Raw genomic sequence first — 26483 nt, forward strand, 5'->3', positions numbered from 1 at the left:
CGGACCCCACACGGACCCCACACTGTCCCCAAATGCCCCCACATAGACCCCACACTGACCCCACACTGACCCCACACTGATCCCACATGGACCCTACATGGACCCCAAAATGACCCCACACTGACCCCACACTGACCCCACACTGACCCCACATAGACCCCACACTGACCCCACATAGACCCCACACAGACTCCACACTGTCTCCAAAACGACCCCACATAGAACCCACACAGACCCCACATGGACCCGACCCAGACCCTACACCCACCCCAAAATGACCCCACGCTGCCCCCACACGGACCCCACAGAGACCCCACAGACTCCCCACGGACCCCACAGCGCCCTGTGTGCCCCCATCCCATCCTCACCCCTATTCCCCCCATCACAGCCCCCCCCATCCTCACCCCATTGCCCCCATCACAACCCCACACCCCCCCCATCCTCACCCCAATCCCATCACAGCTCCCCCCCCATCCTCACACCGTTGCCCCCATCACAGACCCCCCATCCACACCCCAATCCCCCCATCACAACCCCACACCCCCCCCATCCTCACCCCAATCCCCCCATCACAGCCCCCCGCCCCCTCCCCAGCCCCACACCTTGTGAGCCAGGGACTCAAAGATGCCCCAGAAGAGCTTCCGGGTCAGGTGCAGCTCCTCCTCGGAGCTGACCCCGTAGTTGGGCCACCCGCTGGGCAGGCAGTAATACTTCCAGCAGCGCTCGTAGTGGTTGGTCAGCAGCTGCGGGGACACCAGGGTGACACGGGGGGACCAGGGTTTGGGTTAGGTGACATGGGGACACCGTGGGGTGAGATGGGGACACCGTGGGGTGACACAGGGACACCATAGGGTGACATGGGGACACCAGGGTTTGGGTTAGGGTTAGGTGACATGGGGACACCATGGGGTGACACGGGGACACCAGGGTTTGGGTTAGGGTTAGGTGACATGGGGACACCGTGGGGTGACATGGGGACATCGTGGGGTGAGATGGGGACACCATGGGGTGACATGGGGACATGATGGGGTGACACGGGGGGACCAGGGTTTGGGTTAGGGTTAGGTGACATGGGGACACCGTGGGGTGACATGGGGACATCGTGGGGTGACACGGGGGGACCAGGGTTTGGGTTAGGGTTAGGTGACATGGGGACACCGTGGGGTGACATGGGGACACCATGGGGTGACATGGGGACATGATGGGGTGACACGGGGGGACCAGGGTTTGGGTTAGGGTTAGGTGACATGGGGACACCGTGGGGTGACATGGGGACATCGTGGGGTGACACGGGGGGACCAGGGTTTGGGTTAGGGTTATGTGACATGGGGACACCGTGGGGTGACATGGGGACATCGTGGGGTGAGATGGGGACACCATGGGGTGACACAGGGACACCATAGGGTGACATGGGGACAGCAGGGTTTGGGTTAGGGTTAGGTGACATGGGGACACCAGGGTGACACGGGGACACCAGGGTTTGGGTTAGGGTTAGGTGACATGGGGACACCGTGGGGTGACATGGGGACATCGTGGGGTGAGACGGCGACATCATGGGTGACACGGGGACACCAGGGTTTGGGTTAGGGTTAGGTGACACGGGGACACCGTGGGATGACATGGGGACATCGTGGGGTGACACAGGGACACCAGGGTTTGGGTTAGGGTTAGGTGACATGGGGACACCAAGGGGTGAGATGGGGACATCATGGGGTGAGATGGGGACACCAAGGGGTGACATGGGGACATCATGGGGTGACACGGGGACATCATGGGGTGAGATGGGGACACCAAGGGGTGACATGGGGACATCATGGGGTGACACGGGGACACCAGGGTTTGGGTTAGGGTTAGGTGACATGGGGACACCAAGGGGTGAGATGGGGACATCGTGGGGTGACACGGGGACACCAGGGTTTGGGTTAGGGTTAGGTGACATGGGGACACCATGGGGTGACATGGGGACATGATGGGGTGACACGGGGACACCAGGGTTTCGGTTAGGGTTAGGTGACATGGCGACACCGTGGGGTGACATGGGGACATCGTGGGGTGAGATGGGGACATCATGGGGTGACACAGGGACACCATAGGGTGACATGGGGACACCAGGGTTTGGGTTAGGGTTAGGTGACATGGGGACACCGTGGGGTGAGATGGGGACATCATGGGGTGAGATGGGGACACCAGGAGGTGACATGGGGACACCAGGGGTGACATGGGGACACCAGGACATGACACGGGGACACCATGGGGTGACACGGGGACATCATAGGGTGACACGGGGACATCATGGGGTGACACGGGGACATCGTGGGGTGTCACGGGGACACCAAGGGGTGACACGGGGACATCATGGGGTGTGATGGGGACATCAGGATGTGACACGGGGACACCATGGGGTGACATGGGGACATCATGGGGTGACACAGAGACACCAAGGGGTGAGATGGGGACACCAGGGGGTGACACGGGGACACCAGGGGTGAGATGGGGACACCAGGACATGACACAGGGACACCATGGGGTGACACGGGGACACCATGGGGTGACACGGGGACATTGTGGGGTGACACGGGGACACCAAGGGGTGACATGGGGACATCATGGGGTGACACGGGGACCCATGGGGTGACACGGGGACATTGTGGGGTGACACGGGGACCCATGGGGTGACACGGGGACATCGTGGGGTGACACGGGGACCCATGGGGTGACACGGGGACATTGTGGGGTGACACGGGGACACCATGGAGTGACACGGGGACATCGTGGGGTGACACGGGGACCCATGGGGTGACACGGGGACACCATGGGGCGAGAGCTGGGGTCGCCCCCGGTCCCACCTTGAGCGGCATCTTGGCGAACTCGTTGAGGATGGGGACGTCGAAGACGAGGCGGCGCAGGAGGTGCTGCAGCATGGAGGGCCGGATGTACCTGCGGCGAGCGGGGCGTCACGGCACAGCGCAACGTGGGGCAGCAGTGGGGCAGCAGCGGGGCAGCAGCGGGGCAGCAGTGGGGACACCAACGGGATTGTTAGTGGGGCTGTCGGTGGGGCTGTCGGTGGGGCCATCAATAGGGCCACCGGTGGGGCAGCAATGGGGCAGCAATGGGGCAGCTGTGGGGCAGCAATGGGGCCATCAATGGGATATCAATAGGGCCACCAATGGGACATCAATGGGGCAGCAACAGGGCACCAATGGGGCAGCCATGGGTCACCAATGGGGCACAATGGGGCACAAATGGGGCACCAATGAGGAGTCAGTGGGGCAGCAACAAAGCACAAACGGGGCATCCATGGGGCAGCCGTGGGGCAGCAAAAGGGCAGCCATGGGGCACAATGGAGCACAATGGGGCAGCAACGGGGCAGCAATGGGGCAGCCGTAGGACATCAATGGGGCACAATGGGGCAGCCGTGGGGCAGCCGTGGGACATCAATGGGGCACAATGGGGCAGTCATGGGACATCAATGGGGCACAATGAGGCAGCCGTGGGGCAGCCGTGGGACATCTATGGGGCACAATGGGGCAGCCGTGGGGCAGCCATGGGGCACAATGGGGCAGCCGTGGGACATCAATGGAACATGAATGGGGCACAATGGGGCAGCCGTGGGGCAGCTGTGGGGCACAATGGAGCAGCCGTGGGGCACAATGGGGCACAATGGGGCACAATGGGGCAGCCGTGGGGCACAATGTGGCACAATGGGGCAGCCGTGGGGCAGCCGTGGGGCACGGACCGGCACAGAGCCATCAGGCACTCCTCGATGGCGTCGCGCTGCGCCTTGGTGAGCGCGCGGCCGCGCGACAGGCGGTAGATGGTGTGCAGCATGGAGTCCACCATGATGGCGCGGTGCTCCGTGCCGGCAAACAGCGGCGCGCATTTGGTGATGAGCGGCAGCACCGCCACGCACAGGTAGCGGTTCAGCGCCAGCGCCATCTCCGTCGTGCTGAACGCCGCCTGCGGGGGACGCGGGGTCAGGGGAGCCCAAAACCCAAAACCGCCCCATAGCACGTGGGGACCCCAAAATCACCCCATAGGATGTGGGGACCCCAAAATCATCCCATAGGATGTAGGGACCCCAAAACCGCCAAGAGGACACAGGGACCCCAAAACCACCCCATAGCACGTGGGGACCCCAAAACCGCCCCATACACATGTGGGGACCCCAAAATCATCCCATAGGATGTGGGGACCCCAAAACCGCCCCATAACACGAGGGGACCCCAAAACCGCCCCATAGGATGTGGGGACCCCAAAATCACCCCATAGCACATGAGGACCCCAAAACCGCCCCATAGCACGAGGGGACCCCAAAACTGCCCCATAACACGTGGGGACCCCAAAACCGCCCCATAACACGAGGGGACCCCAAAACCGCCCCATAGCACATGGGGACCCCAAAACCGCCCCATAGGATGTGGGGACCCCAAAACCGCCAAGAGGACACAGGGACCCCAAAACCGCCCCATAGCACGTGGGGACCCCAAAACTGCCCCATAACACGTGGGGACCCCAAAACCGCCAATAGGACACAGGGACCCCAAAACCGCCCCATAGGATGTGGGGACCCCAAAACCGCCCCATAACACGAGGGGACCCCAAAATCACCCCATAGGATTTGGGGACCCCAAAACCGCCCCATAGAAAACAGGGACCCCAAAACCGCCCCATAGCACGTGGGGACCCCAAAATCACCCCATAGGATTTGGGGACCCCAAAACCGCCCCATAGCACGTGGGGACCCCAGAACCGCCCCATAACACGTGGGGACCCCAAAACCGCCAATAGGACACAGGGACCCCAAAACCGCCCCATAGCACGTGGGGACCCCAAAACCACCCCATAGCACGTGAGGACCCCAAAACCGCCCCATAACACGTGGGGACCCCAAAACCGCCCCATAGCACGTGAGGACCCCAAAACCGCCCCATAGCACGTGGGGACCCCAAAATCACCCCATAGGACGTGAGGACCCCAAAACCGCCCCATAACACGTGGGGACCCCAAAACCGCCCCATAACACGGGGGACCCCAAAACTGCCCCATAGCACGTGGGGACCCCAAAACCGCCCCATAGGATGTGGGGACCCCAAAACCACTCCATAGGATGTAGGGACCCCAAAACCGCCAAGAGGACACAGGGACCCCAAAACCACCCCATAGCACGTGGGGACCCCAAAACCGCCCCATAGCACGTGGGGACCCCAAAACCACTCCATAGGATGTAGGGACCCCAAAACCGCCAAGAGGACACAGGGACCCCAAAACCGCCCCATAGGATGTGGGGACCCCAAAACCGCCAAGAGGACACAGGGACCCCAAAACCGCCCCATAGCACGTGGGGACTCCAAAACCGCCCCATAACACGAGGGGACCCCAAAACCGCCCCATAACACGAGGGGACCCCAAAATCACCCCATAGGACGTGGGGACCCCAAAATCACCCCATAGCACGTGAGGACCCCAAAACCGCCCCATAACACGTGGGGACCCCAAAACCGTCCCATAGGACATGGGGACCCCGAAACTGCCAATAGGACACAGGGACCCCAAAACCGCCCCATAGGATGTGGGGACCCCAAAACCGCCCCATAACACGAGGGGACCCCAAAACCGCCCCATAGGATGTGGGGACCCCAAAACCACCCCATACACATGTGGGGACCCCAAAATCATCCCATAGGATGTGGGGACCCCAGAACCGCCCCATAACACGAGGGGACCCCAAAACCGCCCCATAGCACGAGGGGACCCCAAAACCGCCCCATAGCACGTGGGGACCCCAAAATCACCCCATAGGATGTGGGGACCCCAAAACTGCCAATAGGACACAGGGACCCCAAAACCGCCCCATAGCACGTGGGGACCCCAAAATCACCCCATAGCACGTGCGGACCCCAAAACCGCCCCATAGGACGTGGGGACCCCAAAATCACCCCATAGGACGTGGGGACCCCAAAATCACCCCATAGCACGTGAGGACCCCAAAACCGCCCCATAACACGGGGGGACCCCAAAACCGCCCCATAGGACGGGGGGACCCCAAAACTGCCCCATAACACGAGGGGACCCCAAAATCACCCCATAGGATGTGGGGACCCCAAAATCACCCAATAGGACGTGGGGACCCCAAAATCACCCCATAGCACGTGAGGACCCCAAAACCGCCCCATAACACGGGGGACCCCAAAATCACCCCATAGCACGTGGGGACCCCAAAACCGCCCCATAGGATGTGGGGACCCCAAAACCACCCCATAGGATGTGGGGACCCCAAAACCGCCAATAGGACACAGGGACCCCAAAACCACCCCATAGCACGTAAGGACCCCAAAACCGCCAAGAAGACGCAGGGACCCCAAAACCGCCCCATAGGATGTGGGGACCCCGAAACTGCCAATAGGACACAGGGACCCCAAAACCGCCCCATAGGACGTGGGGACCCCAAAATCACTCCATAGCACGTGGGGACCCCAAAACCGCCCCATAGGACGTGGGGACCCCAAAATCACCCCATAACACGTGGGGACCCCAAAACTGCCCCGTGGGGTGAGGGACCCCAAAACCGCCAATAGGACACAGGGACCCCAAAACCACCCCATAGCACGTGAGGACCCCAAAACCGCCAATAGGACGTGGGGACCCCAAAACCGCCAAGAGGACACAGGGATCCCAAAACCGCCTCGTAGGATGTGGGAACCCCAAAACCGCCCCATAGCACGTGGGGACCCCAAAATCACCCCATAACACGTGGGGACCCCAAAACCGCCCCATAGGACGTGGGGACCCCAAAACCGCCAATAGGACACAGGGACCCCAAAACCACCCCATAGCACGTGGGGACCCCAAAACCGCCAGGAGGACGCAGGGACCCCAAAACCGCCCCATAGGATGTGGGGACCCCCAAATAACCCCGTAGGATGTGGGGACCCCAAAACCGCCAAGAGGACACAGGGACCCCAAAACCGCCCCATAGCACGTGGGGACCCCAAAACCGCCCCATAGGATTTGGGGACCCCAAAACCGCCCCATAGCACGTGGGGACCCCAAAACCGCCAATAGGACACAGGGACCCCAAAACCGCCCCGTGGGGTGAGGGGACCCCAAAACCGCCCCATAACACGTGGGGACCCCAAAACTGCCCCGTGGGGTGAGGGACCCCAAAACCGCCAGGAGGACACAGGGATCCCAAAACTGCCTCGTAGGATGTGGGAACCCCAAAACCGCCCCATAGCACGTGGGGACCCCAAAATCACCCCATAGGATGTGGGGACCCCAAAACCGCCAAGAGGACACAGGGACCCCAAAACCGCCCCATAACACGTGTGGACCCCAAAACCGCCCTGTGGGGTGAGGGACCCCAAAACTGCCAATAGGACGTGGGGACCCCAAAACCACCCCATAGGATGTGGGGACCCCAAAACCGCCCCGTGGGGTGAGGGACCCCAAAACCGCCAAGAGGACACAGGGACCCCAAAACCGCCCCATAGGATGTGGGGACCCCAAAACCGCCAATAGGACACAGGGACTCCAAAACCGCCCTATAGCACGTGGGGACCCCAAAACCACCCCATAGCACTTGGGTCCCCAAAATCACCCCATAGGATGTGGTCCCCAAAACCGCCCCGTGGGGTGAAGCACCCCAAAATCACCCCATAGCACGTGGGGACCCCAAAACTGCCAATAGGACACAGGGACCCCAAAACCGCCCCAGGGGTGAGAGACCCCAAAACCGCCCCATAGCACGTGGAGACCCCAAAACCGCCAAGAGGATGTGGGGACCCCAAAACCGCCCCATGGGGTGAGAGACCCCAAAATCACCCCGTGGGATGAGGGACCCCGTACCCATCTCATACCCACACCCACCCCACAGCTGCCCTACAGCCCCACAGCCACCCTCAAGACCCCACAGACCCACAGCCATCCCACAGACCCCCCACAAACCCTAAACCCCCCCCACTCTGCAGACCCCACACCCCCCAGACCCCCAAACCCCACAGACCCCCCACACCCCCCACACTCCCTACACCCCACACCCCTCACACCCCCCAGGCCCCCAACACCCCATGCCCACCCCATAAAGCCCCCAAACCTCCCAGACCCCCCAGACCCCCCACCCCCCCAGACCCCCCAGACCCCCAAACCCCACAGACCCCCCACACCCCCTACACCCCACACCCCTCACACCCCCCAGGCCCCCCACACCCCAAGACCCCATGCCCACCCCACAAACCCCCCAGACTCCCCAGACCCCCAAACCCCCCACACCCCCCACACTCCCTACACCCCACACCCCTCACCCCCCCCAACCCCACCCCACCACCCACAGACCCCACACCCCCCAGACCCCCAAACCCCACAGACCCCCCACACCCTCCAGACCCCACAACCCCCAGACCCCCAAACCCCACAGACCCCCCACACCCTCCAGACCCCAAACCCCCCAGACCCCCAAACCCCACAGACCCCCCACACCCTCCAGACCCCAAACCCCCCAGACCCCCAAACCCCCCAAACCCCACAGACCCCCAACACCCCACACCCCCCCCAGACCCCAAACCCCCCAAACCCCCCCAAGCCCTCACGCCCCCCAGCCCCCCCAGACCCTCCAGACCCCCCAGCCCCCCACACCCCCCAGACCCCCAAACCCCACAGACCCTCCACACCCCCGACACCCCCCACACTCCCTACACCTCACACCCCTCACACCCCCCAGGCCCCCCACACCCCAAGACCCCATGCCCACCCCACAAACCCCCCAGACTCCGCAGACCCCCAAACCCCCCACACCCCCCACACTCCATACACCCCACACTCCTCACGCCCCCCACACCCCTCACCCCCCCCAGACCCCACACCCCCCAGACCCCCAAACCCCACAGACCCCCCACACCCTCCAGACCCCAAACCCCCCAGACCCCCCACACCCCTCACACCCCCCAGACCCCAAACCCCCCAAAGCCCCAAAGCCCCCCCAGCCCCCCCCCCCCGGCCCCCACGCACCGTGTCGAGGGAGGCGGCCGCTCTCATGTCGGGCAGGAAGCCGACCTCCAGCACGTGGAGCAGGAACTGCTGCGTCTCGATGCCGTAAACGCGGTCCAGGAAAAGCACCATGGGAGCCTTGTGGTCCGGCACAAAGCTGGCAGCCATGCGGGGCTGCACCACGTTCCCGTCTGCGGGACACCCACGGCACCCCATAGCGCCCCACAGCGCCCCACGGCACCCCATAGCGCCCCATAGCGCCCCACAGCGCCCCATAGCGCCCCACGGCACCCCAGAGCGCCCCAGAGCCCCCCACGGCACCCCAGAGCGCCCCACAGCGCCCCATAGCACCCCACAGCACCCCACGGCACCCCATAGCGCCCCACAGCGCCCCATAGCGCCCCACGGCACCCCAGAGCGCCCCAGAGCGCCCCAGAGCCCCCCACGGCACCCCAGAGCGCCCCACAGCGCCCCATAGCGCCCCACGGCACCCCATAGCGCCCCACAGTGCCCCATAGCGCCCCACAGCACCCCACGGCACCCCATAGCGCCCCACAGCGCCCCATAGCGCCCCACGGCACCCCAGAGCGCCCCAGAGCGCCCCAGAGCGCCCCACGGCACCCCATAGCGCACCATAGCGCCCCAGAGCGCCCCATAGCGCCCCACGGCACCCCAGAGTCCCCCATAGCATCCCATAGCGCCCCACGGCACCCCAGAGCGCCCCAGAGTGCCCCAGAGTGCCCCACGGCGCCCCATAGCGCCTCATAGCACCCCACGGCACCCCATAGCGCCCCACGGCACCCCAGAGTGCCCCAGAGCGCCCCAGTGCACGCCAGAGCGCCCCACGGCACCCCAGAGCGCCCCATAGCACCCCATAGAGCCCCACGGCACCCCAGAGCGCCCCATAGCACCCCACAGCACCCCACGGCACCCCATAGCACCCCATAGAGCCCCATGGCACCCCATAGCGACCCAGTGCACCCCACAGCACCCCACGGCACCCCATAGTGCCCCACGGCACCCCATAGCGCCCCATAGTGCCCCACGGCACCCCAGAGCGCCCCATGGCACCCCATGGCACCCCATAGCGCCCCAGTGCACCCCACAGCACCCCACGGCACCCCATAGCGCCCCATAGCACCCCATAGAGCCCCACAGCACCCCATAGCGCCCCAGTGCACCCCAGTGCACCCCACGGCACCCCAGAGCGCCCCACAGCACCCCATAGCGCCTCACAGCACCCCACGGCACCCCAGAGCGCCCCATAGAGACCCATGGCACCCCCATAGCGCCCCATTGCACCCCACAGCGCCCCACGGCACCCCATAGCGCCCCATAGAGCCCCATGGCGCCCCCATAGTGTCCCATTGCACCCCACAGCACCCCACAGTGCCCCAGCGCCCCATAGGGCCCCATGGCACCCCATAGCGCCCCATAGAGCCCCACGGCACCCCATAGCGCCCCATAGAGCCCCATAGAGCCCCACGGCACCCCATAGCGCCCCATAGAGCCCCACAGCGCCCCACAGTGCCCCACAGCGCCCCATAGAGCCCATAGAGCCCCACTGCACCCCACAGCGCCCCACAGTGTCCCACAGCGCCCCATAGAGCCCATAGAGCCCCACTGCACCCCACAGCACCCCACAGTGCCCCATCGTGCCCACAGAGCCCCATAACACCCCAGAGCGCCCCCACAGACCCCACAGACCCCACAGACCCCACAGCACCCCATAGAGGCCCATAGCACCTCCTAGTGCCCCACAGAGCCCCGTAGCACCCCACTGTGCCCCATAACACCCCACTGTGCCCCATAGCACCTCATAGCACCCCACAGAGCCCTACAGCGTCCCATAGCACCCCATAGGCACTCATAGAGCCTCATAGAGCCCTACAGCACCCCACAGCGCCCCACAGAGCCCCAAAGAGCCCTACAGCACCCCACAGCGCCCCACAGCGCCCCATAGCACCCCACAGAGCACATCATGGACCCCAAACCCCACAGCGCCCTGTGCCTTTCCCAGACAGCAAGATCTGCAGGGGAAGGCTGACGATGCCCACCCCGTAGCGCCCCAGAGCCCCATAGCCCACCCCACAGCCCACCCCACAGCGCCCCACACCTTTCCCGAAGGCCGGGATCTGCAGGGGGAGGCTGATGACGCCCACCAGGTCATCCAGTGGCACCAGGGAGCGCAGGATGGCGCGGATCCGCAGCGCTTCGCCCTTCCCTGCTTGGATCAGCTGGAGGGTGGGAGGTGGGGGGGCGGTGGGTTATGGGGCCGCCCCACAAAACCCCACGAGTCCCCCAACGGCCCCACACGTCCTTACGTGCATTTCGGGGGCGCAGCGGCCCAGCAGGTCGATGAGGGCGGCGTAGAAGGACATGATGGCGTTGCCCAGGTGGACGCGGTTCTCCTCGTGGGGCTCCTCTGCCCCGAATCTGTGGGGTGGGGGCGGGGGGGGGCAAGCGGGGTCACCACACCGACGGGACGGCATGTGTGGGGTCACCCATTGGGACACCCACTGTGGACCCCCAGATGCCCCCCACCATGGGGACACGAAGCTGAAGACCCCCAGGTGCCCCCCACCATGGGGACACCCAGCTGAGGACCCCCAGATGCCCCCCACCATGGGGACATGAAGCTGAGGACCCCCAGTGCCCCCCTCCATGGGGACACCCCCCGAAGACCCCCAGATGCCCCCCACCATGGGGACACCCAGCTGAGGACCCCCAGGTGCCCCCCTCCATAGGGACACGAAGCTGAGGACCCCCAGATGCCCCCCCAACATGAGGACATGAAGCTGAGGACCCCCAGATGCCCCCCACCATGGGGACACGAAGCTGAGGACCCCCAGATGCCCCCCGCCATGGAGACACCCAGCTGAGGACCCCCAGATGCCCCCCCAACATGAGGACATGAAGCTGAGGACCCCCAGATGCCCCCCCACCATGGGGACACCCAGCTGAGGACCCCCAGATGCCCCCCACCATGGGGGCACCCAGCTGAGGACCCCCAGATGCCCCCCACCATGGGGGCACCCACTGAAGACCCCCAGATGCCCCCCACCATGGAGACACCCAGCTGAGGACCCCCAGGTGCCCCCCGCCATGGGGACACCCAGCTGAGGACCCCCAGGTGCCCCCCACCATGGGGGCACCCACTGAAGACCCCCAGATGCCCCCCACCATGGGGACACCCAGCTGAGGACCCCCAGGTGCCCCCCACCATGGGGGCACCCACTGAAGACCCCCATATGCCCCCCACCATGGGGGCACCCACTGAAGACCCCCAGGTGCCCCCCACCATGGGGACACCCAGCTGAGGACCCCCAGGTGCCCCCCACCATGGGGGCACCCACTGAAGACCCCCAGATGCCCCCCACCATGGGGGCACCCACTGAAGACCCCCAGGTGCCCCCCACCATGGGGACACCCACCGAAGACCCCCAGATGCCCCCCACCATGGGGGCACCCACTGAAGACCCCCAGGTGCCCCCCACCATGGGGACACCCACCGAAGACCCCCAGGTGCCCCCCACCATGGGGGCACCCACTGAAGACCCCCAGGTGCCCCCCACCATGGGGACACCCACCGAAGACCCCCAGGTGCCCCCCACCATGGGGACACCCACCGAAGACCCCCAGATGCCCCCCACCATGGGGGCACCCAGCTGAGGACCCCCAGGTGCCCCCCTCCAATGGGACACGAAGCTGAGGACCCCCAGATGCCCCCCACCGTGGGGGCACCCAGCTGAGGACCCCCAGATGCCCCCCACCATGGGGACACCCAGCTGAGGACCCCCAGATGCCCCCCACCATGGGGGCACCCACCGAAGACCCCCAGATGCCCCCCACCATGGGGGCACCCACTGAAGACCCTCAGATGCCCCCCACCATGGGGACACCCAGCTGAGGACCCCCAGGTGCCCCCCACCATGTGGACACCCAGCTGAGGACCCCCAAGTGCCCCCCACTGTGGGGACACCGAGCTGAGGACCCGCAGATGCCCCCGACCATGGGGACACCCAGCTGAGGACCCCCAGATGCCCCCCACCATGGGGACACCCACCGAAGACCCCCAGATGCCCCCCACCATGGGGGCACCCACTGAAGACCCCCAGGTGCCCCCCACCATGGGGACACCCACCGAAGACCCCCAGATGCCCCCCACCATGGGGGCACCCAGCTGAGGACCCCCAGGTGCCCCCCTCCATAGGGACACGAAGCTGAGGACCCCCAGATGCCCCCCACCGTGGGGGCACCCAGCTGAGGACCCCCAGATGCCCCCCACCATGGGGACACCCAGCTGAGGACCCCCAGATGCCCCCCACCATGGGGGCACCCACCGAAGACCCCCAGATGCCCCCCACCATGGGGGCACCCACTGAAGACCCCCAGGTCCCCCCCGGCGCAGGGCCGCCCCACATCAGCACCACGGACAGCGCCGCCCTCACTGCCCCACTCCCCCCCCCCCCGCAGCCCCCATCGGGACCCCCCGATTTCCAACGGACGGGTCGGGGTCGCCCCCCATTAATTGCCCCCCCCGCCCCCCCCCGCGACCACCACCACGCACATCTCCCTCCTCCTCTCCTTCTTGACGGTGGGGCCGTCCCGTGCCGGATCCTCGCTGATCTTAATGGCGTCCTCGATGGCGGCCAGCAGCCCGCTGCCCCCCTCCCCGCGCAGCGCCGGCCCGAAGCATTCGGGGCGTCGGATCAGCAGCCGGACCACCACGTTGGCGTTTTCCTCCACGCTCTCACCTGTGGGGCGGCCGTTCGGGTCGGGGGGAGGGGATAACGGGGGGTGGGAGGTCGGGTTGGGGTTATTTGGGGAGGTATGGAGGTGGGGGGGGAAGGAGGAGGAGGAGGGCGTGAGGATGTGGGGGGGGGGTCTGTAAAGGTCAGCCCCACCTCGGGGGCAGCGATTTGGGGGTTCTGGGGTGGGGGCAAAAGGGCATCAGGGGATGGGGAAATGGGGGGGGGGGATGGGGGCGTGGGATGGGGGCCGGGATTGGGGGATCCCATGGAGGAAACTGGGATGGAGAGCAGGGGCGCAGATTTGGGGTCTGGGAGGGAAGGAGGGGTGAAGATTTGGGGTCCTGGGATGGAAAAAAGGGGCGCAGATTTGGGTCTGGGGGCACCAAGATGGAGAGGAGGGGCGCAGATTTGGGGTCCTGCGATGGAGAGGAGGGACGCAGATTTGGGTCTGGGGCAGCAAGATGGAGAGGAGGGGCGCAGATTTGGGTCCAGGGATGGAGAGGAGGGGTGCAGATTTGGGTCTGGGGGGGCAATGGGGTGGGGAAGGAGGGGCGCAGATGTGGGGTCCTGGGATGGAGAGGAGGGACGCAGATTTGGGTCTGGGGGCACCGAGATGGAAAGGAGGGGCGCAGATTTGGGTCTGGGGGCAGCGAGATGGAGAGGAGGGGCGCAGATGTGGGGTCCTGGGATGGAGAGGAGGGGCACAGATTTGGGTCCAGGGATGGAGAGGAGGGGCGCAGATTTGGGTCCAGGGATGGAGAGCAGGGGCACAGATTTGGGTCCAGGGATGGAGAGGAGGGGCGCACATTTGGGGTCCATGGATGGAGAGGAGGGGCGCAGATTTGGGTCTGGGGGCGCCGAGATGGAGAGGAGGGGCGCAGATTTGGGTCTGGGGGCACCGAGATGGAGAGGAGGGGCGCAGATTTGGGTCTGGGGGCACCGAGATGGAGAGGAGGGGCGCAGATTTGGGTCTGGGGGCACCGAGATGGAGAGGAGGGGCGCAGATTTGGGTCTGGGGGCAGCGAGATGGAGAGGAGGGGCGCAGATTTGGGTCTGGGGGCAGCGAGATGGAGAGGAGGGGCGCAGATTTGGGGTCCTGGGATGGAGAGGAGGGGCGCAGATTTGGGTCTGGGGGCACCGAGATGGAGAGGAGGGGCGCAGATTTGGGGTCCTGGGATGGAGAGGAGGGGCGCAGATTTGGGTCTGGGGGCACCGAGATGGAGAGGAGGGGCGCAGATTTGGGGTCTGGGGGCACCGAGATGGAGAGGAGGGGCGCAGATTTGGGTCTGGGGGCACCGAGATGGAGAGGAGGGGCGCAGATTTGGGTCTGGGGGCACCGAGATGGAGAGGAGGGGCGCAGATTTGGGTCTGGGGGCACCGAGATGGAGAGGAGGGGCGCAGATTTGGGTCTGGGGCACCGAGATGGAGAGGAGGGGCGCAGATGTGGGGTCCTGGGATGGAGAGGAGGGGCGCAGATTTGGGTCTGGGGGCAGCGAGATGGAGAGGAGGGGCGCAGATGTGGGGTCCTGGGATGGAGAGGAGGGGCGCAGATTTGGGTCCAGGGATGGAGAGGAGGGGCGCACATTTGGGGTCCAGGGATGGAGACGAGGGGCGCAGATTTGGGTCTGGGGGCACCGAGATGGAGAGGAGGGGCGCAGATTTGGGTCCAGGGATGGAGAGGAGGGGCGCAGATTTGGGGGTCCTGGGATCGAGAGGAGGGGCGCAGATTTGGGTCTGGGGGCGCCGAGATGGAGAGGAGGGGCGCAGATTTGGGTCTGGGGGCACCGAGATGGAGAGGAGGGGCGCAGATTTGGGTCTGGGGGCACCGAGATGGAGAGGAGGGGCGCAGATTTGGGTCCTGGGATGGAGAGGAGGGGCGCAGATTTGGGGGTCCTGGGATCGAGAGGAGGGGCGCAGATTTGGGTCTGGGGGCGCCGAGATGGAGAGGAGGGGCGCAGATTTGGGTCTGGGGGCACCGAGATGGAGAGGAGGGGCGCAGATTTGGGGTCTGGGGGCACCGAGATGGAGAGGAGGGGCGCAGATTTGGGTCTGGGGGCACCGAGATGGAGAGGAGGGGCGCAGATTTGGGTCTGGGGGCAGCCGCGGGCGCTGACCGTTGACGAAGACGGCGAAGCGCAGGAAGTCGAGGTAGCGCTCCCCCCCGCAGGGGTTCCAGCCGATGTCGGGGTAACCCTTGGACAGCAGCATGGGGCAGCTCTGCAGCCCGCAGCTCGCCAGGTACGTCACCACCTGCGGCAGGGGCGGCTGGCCTCACCGTGTCCCCGCCTCCCATTGACCCCAACGGCCCCACGGCCCCTTGATCCCGCCGTCCCCACGTCCCCCTGCCCCCACGGCCACATCCCCACGGCCCCGTCTGCCCCCATGTCCCCGTCCCCCCCACATCCCCCTGCCCGTCACGTCCCCATCCCCACGTCACCGACGTCCCCGCATCCCTGTGTCCCCATGACCCCACGTCCCCATCCCCACATCCCTGTGTGTCCCCACGTCCCCACATCTCCCACATCCCCATGGCCCCAATGTCCCCATACCCCCCACATCCCCATGGCCCCAACGTCCCCATGCCCATCACATCCCCATCCCCACATCACCGATGTCCCCACGTCCCTGTGTCCCCATGGCTCCAATGTCCCCATGTCCCCACGTCCCCATCCCCACATCCCTGTGTGTCCCCACATCTGCATGTCCCCAATGTCCCCACGTCCCCATCCCCACATTCCCGTGTGTCCCCACGTCCCCACATCTCCCACATCCCCATGTCCCCAATGTCCCCAGGTCCCCAATGTCCCCACGTCCCCTCATCCCCATCCTCACATCCCCGTGTGCCCCCATGTCCCCATACCCCCCACAACCCCATACCCCCCAACATCCCCCTGCCCATCACGTCCCCATCCCCACATCCCCGTGTGTCCCCACGTCCCCACATCTCCCACATTCCCATGTCCCCAATGTCCCCAGGTCCCCGATGTCCCCATGTCCCCACGTCCCCATCCCCACATCCCTGTGTGTCCCCATACCCCCCACATCCCCATGGCCCCAATGTCCCCATACCCCCCACATCCCCATGGCCCCAATGTCCCCCTGCCCATCACGTCCCCATCCCCACATCACCGATGTCCCCACATCCCTGTGTCCCCATGGCTCCAATGTCCCCACGTCCCCATCCCCACATCACCGATGTCCCCACGTCCCTGTGTCCCCATGGCTCCAATGTCCCCATGTCCCCATCCCCACATCCCTGTGTGTCCCCACATCCCCACATCTCCCACATCTGCATGTCCCCAACGTCCCCACGTCCCCATCCCCACATCCCCGTGTGTCCACACGTTCCCACATCTCCCACATCCCCATGTCCCCAATGTCCCCAGGTCCCCATCCCCACATCCCCGTGTGTCCACACGTTCCCACATCTCCCACATCCCCATGTCCCCAATGTCCCCAGGTCCCCAATGTCCCCACGTCCCCATGTTCCCTCATCCCCATCCCCACATCCCCATCTGCCCCCATGTCCCCATACCCCCCACATCCCCCTGCCCATCACATCCCCATCCCCACGTCACCGATGTCCCCACGTCCCCTTGTCCCCATCCCCACATCCCCGTTTGTCCCCACATCCCCATATCTCCCACATCCCCATGTCCCCAATGTCCCCAGGTCCCCAATGTCCCCATGTCCCCATCCCCACATCCCCATGTCCCCAATGTCCCCATACCCCCCACATCCCCATGGCCCCAATGTCCCCCTGCCCATCACGTCCCCATCCCCACATCACCAATGTCCCCACATCCCTGTGTCCCCATGGCCCCAATGTCCCCACATCCCCATATCCCCCACATCGCCATCCCCACATCCCCGTGTGTCCCCACATCTCCCACATCCCCATGTCCCCAATGTCCCCAGGTCCCCCATGTCCCCACGTCACCACGTCCCCACATCTCCATTCCCACCCCCACATCCCCGTGTGCCCCCATGTCCCCATACCCCCCACAACCCCATACCCCCCACAACCCCATACCCCCCACATCCCCCTGCCCATCACGTCCCCATCCCCACATCACCAATGTCCCCATGTCCCTGTGTCCCCATGGCCCCAATGTCCCCATTTCCCCATGTCCCCACGTCCCCATCCCCACATCCCTGTGTGTCCCCACATCTTCCACATCCCCATGTCCCCAGTGTCCCCATACCCCCAACATCCCCATGGCCCCAGTGTCCCCAGGTCCCCACGTCCCCACATCCCCATCCCCACATCCCCATTTGCCCCCATGTCCCCATACCCCCCACAACCCCATACCCCCAGTGTTCCCCTGCCCATCACATCCCCATCCCCACATCACCAATGTCCCCACGTCCCTGTGTCCCCATGGCCCCAGTGTCCCCATGTCCCCACGTCCCTGCATCCCCATCCCCACATCCCCGTGTGTCCCCATATCCCCCACATCCCTGTGTCCCCAATGTCCCCCATGTCCCCACATCCCCGTGTCCCCATATGCCCCCAGCGTCCCCACACCTCCCACATCCCCGTGTCCAAATGTCCCCACGTCCCCCACATCCTCAATATCCCCATATCCCTGTGTCCCCGTCCTGATGTCCCAATGTCCCCAATGCCCCCCACATCCCCATCCCCACGTCCCCATGCATCCCCACGTCCCCGTGTCCCCGATGTCCCAGTGTCCCCAAGGTCCCCAACGTCCCCCACCTTCTCCAGGTCCTGCTCCTTCAGTGCCAGTGCCAACTCGTTGTTGTCGATGACAGAAGCGGCCGCCACGTCCAATGGGGTGGAACCACGCATCCCTGGGGGGCAAAGTGTGGGGTCAGGGGGTGCGGAAGGGGAGGGGACACCGGGAGGGGACACCAGGGTGACAAGGGGGGGACAGGGATGGGGACAGGGACGAAGGGATGGGGATGAGCTCATCCACAATGCGGATGGGGGTGTGGGATGGGGATGGCATGGGAATGGGGACGTGGGATGGGGATGGGGATGGGGATGGGATGGGATGGGATGGGATGGGATGGGGATGGGGATGGGGATGGGGATGGGATGGGATGGGATGGGGATGGGGATGGGGATGGGATGGGATGGGATGGGATGGGATGGGGATGGGGATGGGGATGGGGATGGGATGGGATGGGATGGGGATGGGGATGGGGATGGGGATGGGGATGGGATGGGGATGGGGATGGGATGGGATGGGATGGGATGGGGATGGGGATGGGGATGGGGATGGGGATGGGATGGGGATGGGGATGGGATGGGATGGGATGGGAATGGGGACGTGGGATGGGGACGTGGGATGGGGACGGGGATTTGGGAATGGAAGTGTGGGATGCAGATGGAGATCTGGGGACAGGGGTGGGGATGAGGATATGGGTTGGGGACACGGGATGAGGATACAGGGTGGGGACACGGATGGGGACATGGGGATGGGGTGGGGACAGAGATTTGGGCACGGGGGTGTGAGACGGGGATGAAGATGTGCGATGGGGATATGGGGACGGGGTGGGGATGAGGTTATGGGGTGGGGACACGGGATGAGGACAGGGGGTGGGGACACGGGATGAGGATATGGGGTGGGGACAGGGGATGAGGACATGGGATTTTTGGGAATGGAAATGCGGGATGGAGATGGAGATGTGGGGACAGGGGTGGGGATGAGGATATGGGGTGGGGACATGGGATGAGGATATGGGGTAGGGGCACGGATGGGGACATAGAATTTTTGGGAATGGAAGCGTGGGATGGAAATGGACATGTGGGGACAGGGGTGGGGATGAGGATATGGGGTGGGGACAGGACGGGGACATGGGATTTTTGGGAATGGAAGTGTGACATACAGATAGAGATGTGGGGACAGGGGTGGGGATGAGGATATGGGGTGGAGACATGGGTGGGGACATGGGATTTTTGGGAATGGAAAAGTGACATACAGATAGAGATGTGGGGACAGGGGTGGGGATGAGGATACAGGGTGGGGACACGGGAAGAGGATACGGGGTGGGACATGGGATGAGGATATGGAGTGGGGACATGGGATGAGGATATGGGGTGGGGACACGGATGGGGACATGGGATTTTTGGGAATGGAAGAGTGAGATGGAGATGGAGATGTGGGGACAGGGGTGGGGATGAGGATATGGGGTGGGGACACGGGATGAGGACATGGGGTGGGGACACGGGATGAGGTTATGGGGTGGGGACATGGGATGAGGATATGGGGTGGGGACACGGATGGTGACATGGGATTTTTGGGAATGGAAGTGCGGGATGGAGATGGAGATGTGGGGACAGGGGTGGGGATGAGGATATGGGGTGGGGACAGGGGATGAGGATATGGGGTGGGGACACGGGATGAGGATATGGGATAGGGACACGGATGGTGACATGGGATTTTTGGGAATGGAAGTGTGGGATGGAGATGGAGATGTGGGGACAGGGGTGGGGATGAGGATACAGGGTGGGGACACGGGATGAGGATACGGGGTGGGGACACGGGATGAGGATATGGGGTGGGGACACGGGATGAGGTTATGGGATAGGGACACGGATGGGGACATGGGATTTTTAGGAATGGAAGTGTGGGATGGAGATGGAGATGTGGGGACGGGTGGGGATAAGGATATCGGGTGGGGACATGGGATGAGGATACGGGGTGGGGACACGGGATGAGGTTATGGGGTGGGGACACGGGATGAGGATACGGGGTGGGGACATGGGATGAGGATATGGGGTGGGGACACGGATGGGGACATGGGATTTTTGGGAATGGAAGTGTGGGATGGAGATGGAGATGTGGGGACAGGGGTGGGGATGAAGATACGGGGTGGGGACACGGGATGAGGTTATGGGGTGGGGACATGGGATAAGGATATGGGGTGGGGACATGGGATGAGGATATGGGGTGGGGACACGGGATGGGGACATGGGTTGGGGACATCGGATGAGGATATGGGGTGGGGACATGGGATGATGATACGGGGTGGGGACACGGGATGAGGTTATGGGGTGGGGACATGGGATGAGGATACGGGGTGGGGACACGGGATGAGGATATGGGGTGGGGACACGGGATGAGGTTATGGGGTGGGGACACGGGATGAGGATATGGGGTGGGGACACGGGATGAGGATATGGGGTGGGGACATGGGATGAAGATACGGGGTGGGGACACGGGATGAGGATATGGGGTGGGGACATGGGATGAGGATATGGGGTGGGGACACGGGATGAGGATATGGGGTGGGGACATGGGATGAAGATACGGGGTGGGGACACGGGATGAGGATATGGGGTGGGGACACGGGATGAGGTTATGGGGTGGGGACACGGGATGAGGATATGGGGTGGGGACACGGGATGAGGATATGGGGTAGGGACACGGATGGGGACATGGGATTTTTAGGAATGGAAGTGTGGGATGGAGATGGAGATGTGGGGACGGGTGGGGATAAGGATACGGGGTGGGGACACGGGATGAGGATACGGGGTGGGGACACGGGATGAGGATACGGGGTGGGGACACGGGATGAGGTTATGGGGTGGGGACACGGATGGGGAGCCGTGGAGCCGGGGGGCCCCGCACCCAGGCCGATGCTGCTGTTCTCCAGCAGGTAGCCCAGGTGGTCGAACATGGAGCGCTGGTTCTGGCGGCTGATGCGGCAGAAGTAGCAGAGGAAGCGGCAGCAGTTGGTGACCATTTTGGGGAAGCGGATCTCCTGGGGGTGGGAGGGGGGGGTGACAAGGGGAGAAACGGGGTCACAACCCCCCCGGGGTGGGGATCCGGGGTCGGCGGGGCCGCGGGGTCTCACCTTGGTCTCGCCGCCGCCCAGCACGCTCACCATCACCTGCATGACCGTCTCGTGCATCCCCAGCGCCCGCATCAGGTTGGGGTGCTGGTAGAAGACTTTGTTGTTCATGATGTTCCTACGGGGCACAACGGGGTCACGGCGGCCCCAAAAGGCCCCGCGGCCCCACGTGGGGTTTTCTTGGTTTTCTTGGGATGCGGGAGGGATGGAAGAGGAAAAGGGACAGCGGTGGGATGTGGGGGAACCTCTAGGGGACGCTGGGGACGGGGGGGTATGGGGTGCCCTAATAGCAGAGAGGGCACCCCAATGGCAAGTGGGGCACCCCAGGGGGGTACTGGACTCTCCAGTGGGAGATGGGGCACCCAATGAGAGATGGGAGACCCCAATGGGATATGACAGGGCACCCCGATGGGACATGGGGCACCCAATGAGAGATGGGGCACCTCGATGGGACATGGGGCACCCATTGAGAGATGGGGCACCCTGATGGGATATGGGGCACCCAATGAGAGATGGGGCACCCCGATGGGATATGGGGCACCCGATGAGAGATGGGGCACCCCAATGGGATATGGGGCACCCCAACAGGACATGGGGCACCCTGAAGGGACATGGAACACCCTGATAGGACACAGGACATCCCAATGGGACACTGGGCACCCCGATGGGACAAGGGACACCCCAGTGGGACACAGGACACCCCAATGGGACACGGGGCACCCCGATGGGAGATTAAGCACCCCAACGGGACACATGACACCCTGATGGGACACAGGACTCCCCAATGGGACATGGGACACCTCGACGGGACACAGGACACCCCGACAGGAGATTGAGCACCCCAATGGGACACAGGACACCCTGATGGGACACTGAGCACCCCAATGGGACAAGGGACATCCCAATGGGACATTGAGCACCCCAATGGGACATGGGACACCCCGATGGGACACGGGACACCCCGATGGGACATTGAGCACCCCGATGGGACATGGGACACCCTGACAGGACACGGGACACCCCGATGGGACAAGGGACACCCCGATGGGACATTGAACACCCTGATGGGACAAGGGACACCCCAATGGGACAAGGGACACCCTGATGGGACAAGGGACACCCCGGCAGGAGATTGAGCACCCCGATGGGACATTGAGCACCCCAATGGGACACGGGACACCCTGACAGGACACGGGACACCCCGATGGGACATGGGACACCCTGACAGGACACGGGACACCCCGATGGGACAAGGGACACCCCGATGGGACATTGAACACCCTGACAGGACACGGGACACCTCGATGGGACACGGGACACCCTGATGGGACACGGGACACCCCAGTGGGACACAGGACACCCTGACAGGACACGGGACACCCCAATGGGACACGGGGCACCCTGACAGGACACAGGACACCCCGATGGGACACGGGACACCCTGACAGGACACGGGACACCCCGATGAGACACAGGACACCCTGACAGGACACGGGACACCCCGATGGGACACGGGACACCCCGGCAAGAGATTGAGCACCCCAATGGGACACAGGACATCCCAATGGGACACGGGACACCCCAATGGGACACAAGACACCCCAATGGGACACGGGACACCCCGGCAGGAGATTGAGCACCCCAATGGAACATTGAGCACCCCAATGGGACACGGGACACCCTGACAGGACACGGGACATCCTGATGGGACACGGGACACCCCAATGGGAGATTGAGCACCCCAATGGGACATTGAGCACCCCAATGGGACAAGGGACACCCCAGTGGGACAAGGGACACCCCGATGGGACACAGGACACCCTGACGGGACACGGGACACCCCAATAGGACAAGGGACACCCCGATGGGACACGGGACACCCTGGCAGGAGATTGAGCACCCCAATGGGACACTGAGCACCCCAATGGGACACGGGACACCCTAACAGGACACGGGACACCCCGGTGGGACACGGGACATCCCAATGGGACATGGGACACCCCGATGGGACACAGGCACCCCAATGGGACACGGGACACCCCGGTGGGACACGGGACACCCCAATGGGACACAGGACACCCCGATGGGACACAGGACACCCTGACAGGACACAGGACACCCCGATGGGACACGGGACACCCCAATGGGACACAGGACACCCTGATGGGACACGGGACACCCTGACAGGACACAGGACACCCCGGTGGGACACGGGACACCCCAATGGGACAAGGGACACCCCAATGGGACACAGGACACCCCGATGGGACAAGGGACACCCTGACAGGACACGGGACACCCCGATGGGACACGGGACACCCTGACAGGATACAGGACACCCCGATGAGACACAAGACACCCTGACGGGACACAGGACACCCCGATGGGACACGGGACACCCTGACAGGACACAGGACACCTTGATGGGACACGGGACACCCTGACAGGACACAGGACACCCCGATGGGACACGGGACACCCTGACAGGACACAGGACACCTTGATGGGACACGGGACACCCTGACAGGACACGGGACACCCCGATGGGACACGGGACACCCTGACAGGATACAGGACACCCCGATGAGACACAAGACACCCTGACGGGACACAGGACACCCCGATGGGACACGGGACACCCTGACAGGACACAGGACACCTTGATGGGACACGGGACACCCTGACAGGACACAGGACACCCCGATGGGACACGGGACACCCCAATGGGACACGGGACACCCCGATGGGACACGGGACACCCTGACAGGATACAGGACACCCCGATGAGACACAAGACACCCTGACAGGACACAGGACACCTTGATGGGACACGGGACACCCTGACAGGACACAGGACACCCCGATGGGACATGGGACACCCCAATGGGACACGGGACACCCTGACAGGACACAGGACACCCCGATGGGACACAGGACACCCCAGTGGGACACGGGACACCCCGGCAGGAGATTGAGCACCCCAATGGAACATTGAGCACCCCAATGGGACACGGGACACCCTGACAGGACACGGGACATCCTGATGGGACACGGGACACCCCAATGGGAGATTGAGCACCCCAATGGGAGATTGAGCACCCCAATGGGACAAGGGACACCCCAGTGGGACAAGGGACACCCCGATGGGACACAGGACACCCTGACGGGACACGGGACACCCCAATAGGACAAGGGGCACCCCGATGGGACACGGGACACCCTGGCAGGAGATTGAGCACCCCAATGGGACACTGAGCACCCCAATGGGACACGGGACACCCTAACAGGACACGGGACACCCCGGTGGGACACGGGACATCCCAATGGGACATGGGACACCCCGATGGGACACAGGCACCCCAATGGGACACGGGACACCCCGGTGGGACACGGGACACCCCAATGGGACACAGGACACCCCGATGGGACACAGGACACCCTGACAGGACACAGGACACCCCGATGGGACACGGGACACCCCAATGGGACACAGGACACCCTGATGGGACACGGGACACCCCGGTGGGACACGGGACACCCCAATGGGACAAGGGACACCCCAATGGGACACAGGACACCCCGATGGGACAAGGGACACCCTGACAGGACACGGGACACCCCGATGGGACACGGGACACCCTGACAGGACACAGGACACCCCGGTGGGACACGGGACACCCCAATGGGACAAGGGACACCCCAATGGGACACAGGACACCCCGATGGGACAAGGGACACCCTGACAGGACACGGGACACCCCGATGGGACACGGGACACCCTGACAGGACACAGGACACCCCGATGGGACATGGGACACCCCAATGGGACACGGGACACCCTGACAGGACACGGGACACCCCGATGGGACACGGGACACCCTGACAGGACACAGGACACCTTGATGGGACACAGAACACCCTGACGGGACACGGGACACTCCGATGGGACACAGGACACCCTGACAGAACACAGGACACCCCGATGGGACACAGGACACCCCAATGGGACACGGGACACCCCGATGAGACACAGGACACCCTGACAGGACACAGGACACCCCGATGGGACACAGGACACCCCAGTGGGACACGGGACACCCTGACAGGACACGGGACACCCTGATGGGACACGGGACACCCCGATGGGACACGGGACACCCTGACAGGACATGGGACACCTCGATGGGACACGGGACACCCTGACAGAACACAGGACACCTTGATGGGACACAGAACACCCCGACGGGACACAGGACACCCTGACGGGACACAGGACACCCTGACGGGACACGGGACACCCCGACAGGACACGGGACACCCCGATGGGACACAGGACACCCCGGTGGGACACAGGACACCCCAATGGGACACAGGACACCCTGAGAGGACACAGGACACCCCGATGGGACACAGGACACCCTGACAGGACACGGGACACCCTGACGGGACACGGGACACCCCGATGGGACACGGGACACCCTGACAGGACACGGGACACCCCAACGGGACACGGGACACCCCAATGGGACACGGGACACCCTGACAAGACACAGGACACCCCGATGGGACACGGGACACCCCAGTGGGACACAGGACACCCCAATGGGACACGGGACACCCTGATGGGACATTGAGCACCCCAATGGGACAAGGGACACCCCAATGGGACACGGGACACCCCAATGGGAGATTGAGCACCCCAATGGGACATTGAGCACCCCAATGGGACACGGGACACCCCAATGGGACACGGGACACCCCGATGGGACACAGGACACCCCAATGGGAGATTGAGCACCCCAATGGGACATTGAGCACCCCAATGGGACAAGGGACACCCCAATGGGACAAGGGACACCCCAATGGGACATGGGACACCCCGATGGGACACGGGACACGGAACACCCTGACGGGACACGGGACACC

General features: G+C 64.3%; 1 protein-coding gene across 1 annotated transcript in view; it reads right to left on the minus strand.

The window, feature by feature from the left end:
* The window catches only part of RYR1 (ryanodine receptor 1), a gene marked incomplete at its 5' end in the record, with an annotated part of 140086 nt that overhangs the window by 71514 nt on the left and 42089 nt on the right, over positions 1 to 26483 (minus strand). The window contains 11 exon segments of the mRNA NM_001303199.1: positions 603 to 743; positions 2847 to 2937; positions 3737 to 3957; positions 9004 to 9173; positions 11099 to 11219; positions 11307 to 11418; positions 13553 to 13739; positions 15851 to 15986; positions 18454 to 18548; positions 21335 to 21467; positions 21561 to 21675. Of these exon segments, the coding sequence (NP_001290128.1) occupies positions 603 to 743; positions 2847 to 2937; positions 3737 to 3957; positions 9004 to 9173; positions 11099 to 11219; positions 11307 to 11418; positions 13553 to 13739; positions 15851 to 15986; positions 18454 to 18548; positions 21335 to 21467; positions 21561 to 21675 (1522 nt within the window).

The sequence above is a fragment of the Meleagris gallopavo genome, unplaced genomic scaffold (genome assembly GCF_905368555.1).
Source record: "Meleagris gallopavo unplaced genomic scaffold, MGAL_WU_HG_1.1 scaffold_10, whole genome shotgun sequence".
Classification (NCBI taxonomy): Eukaryota; Metazoa; Chordata; class Aves; order Galliformes; family Phasianidae; genus Meleagris; species Meleagris gallopavo.